Source organism: Pterocles gutturalis, unplaced genomic scaffold (genome assembly GCF_000699245.1).
Source record: "Pterocles gutturalis isolate BGI_N339 unplaced genomic scaffold, ASM69924v1 scaffold30879, whole genome shotgun sequence".
NCBI classification, from domain to species: Eukaryota; Metazoa; Chordata; class Aves; order Pterocliformes; family Pteroclidae; genus Pterocles; species Pterocles gutturalis.
This window is the reverse complement of record NW_010136722.1, coordinates 6872-7208: the sequence shown is the minus strand read 5'-3', so window position 1 is coordinate 7208 and position 337 is coordinate 6872. Positions and strand designations below refer to the sequence as shown.

The 337-nt window shown below is 65.9% G+C and overlaps 1 protein-coding gene across 1 annotated transcript in view; it reads right to left on the bottom strand.

Moving 5' to 3' along the window:
* Nucleotides 1-202: 202 nt before the first annotated feature.
* The window catches only part of LOC104468330 (collagen alpha-2(IX) chain-like), a gene marked incomplete at both ends in the record, with an annotated part of 6522 nt that continues 6387 nt past the window's right edge, over nt 203-337 (bottom strand). Inside the window, one exon of the mRNA XM_010082411.1 lies at nt 203-238. Coding sequence (XP_010080713.1) covers nt 203-238 — 36 coding nt within the window. The remainder of the gene's footprint in view (nt 239-337) is intronic.

Below are 337 nucleotides of genomic sequence, written 5' to 3'. Positions count from 1 at the left end.
CCTTCACCACCAGCATCCATCTCCTCCGCAGCCGCTGTAACCCCCCTTCCCACCCACTGCGCCGGACCGGGATGCCGGGGGTACTGATGGAGAATGCGCCTGGTGTCGGTGAGTGTCCCCCCTCCCCAAGGTGGGTGCCAGCCCACGGGTGTCAGCGATTTCCCCCCAGTGCCCCAGCCTGGCAGGAGGGTGATGTACTCACGGTGCCGCCTTTGGGGCCGGTTTTCCCTGGGGAGCCCTGGAGAAAGGAGAGGGGGGGTCAGCCCGAGTCAGCACAGCATCCCTGAGCGGGACCTTGGAGCAGCCTGGAGCACTCACCTTGTCTCCTTTGACTCCT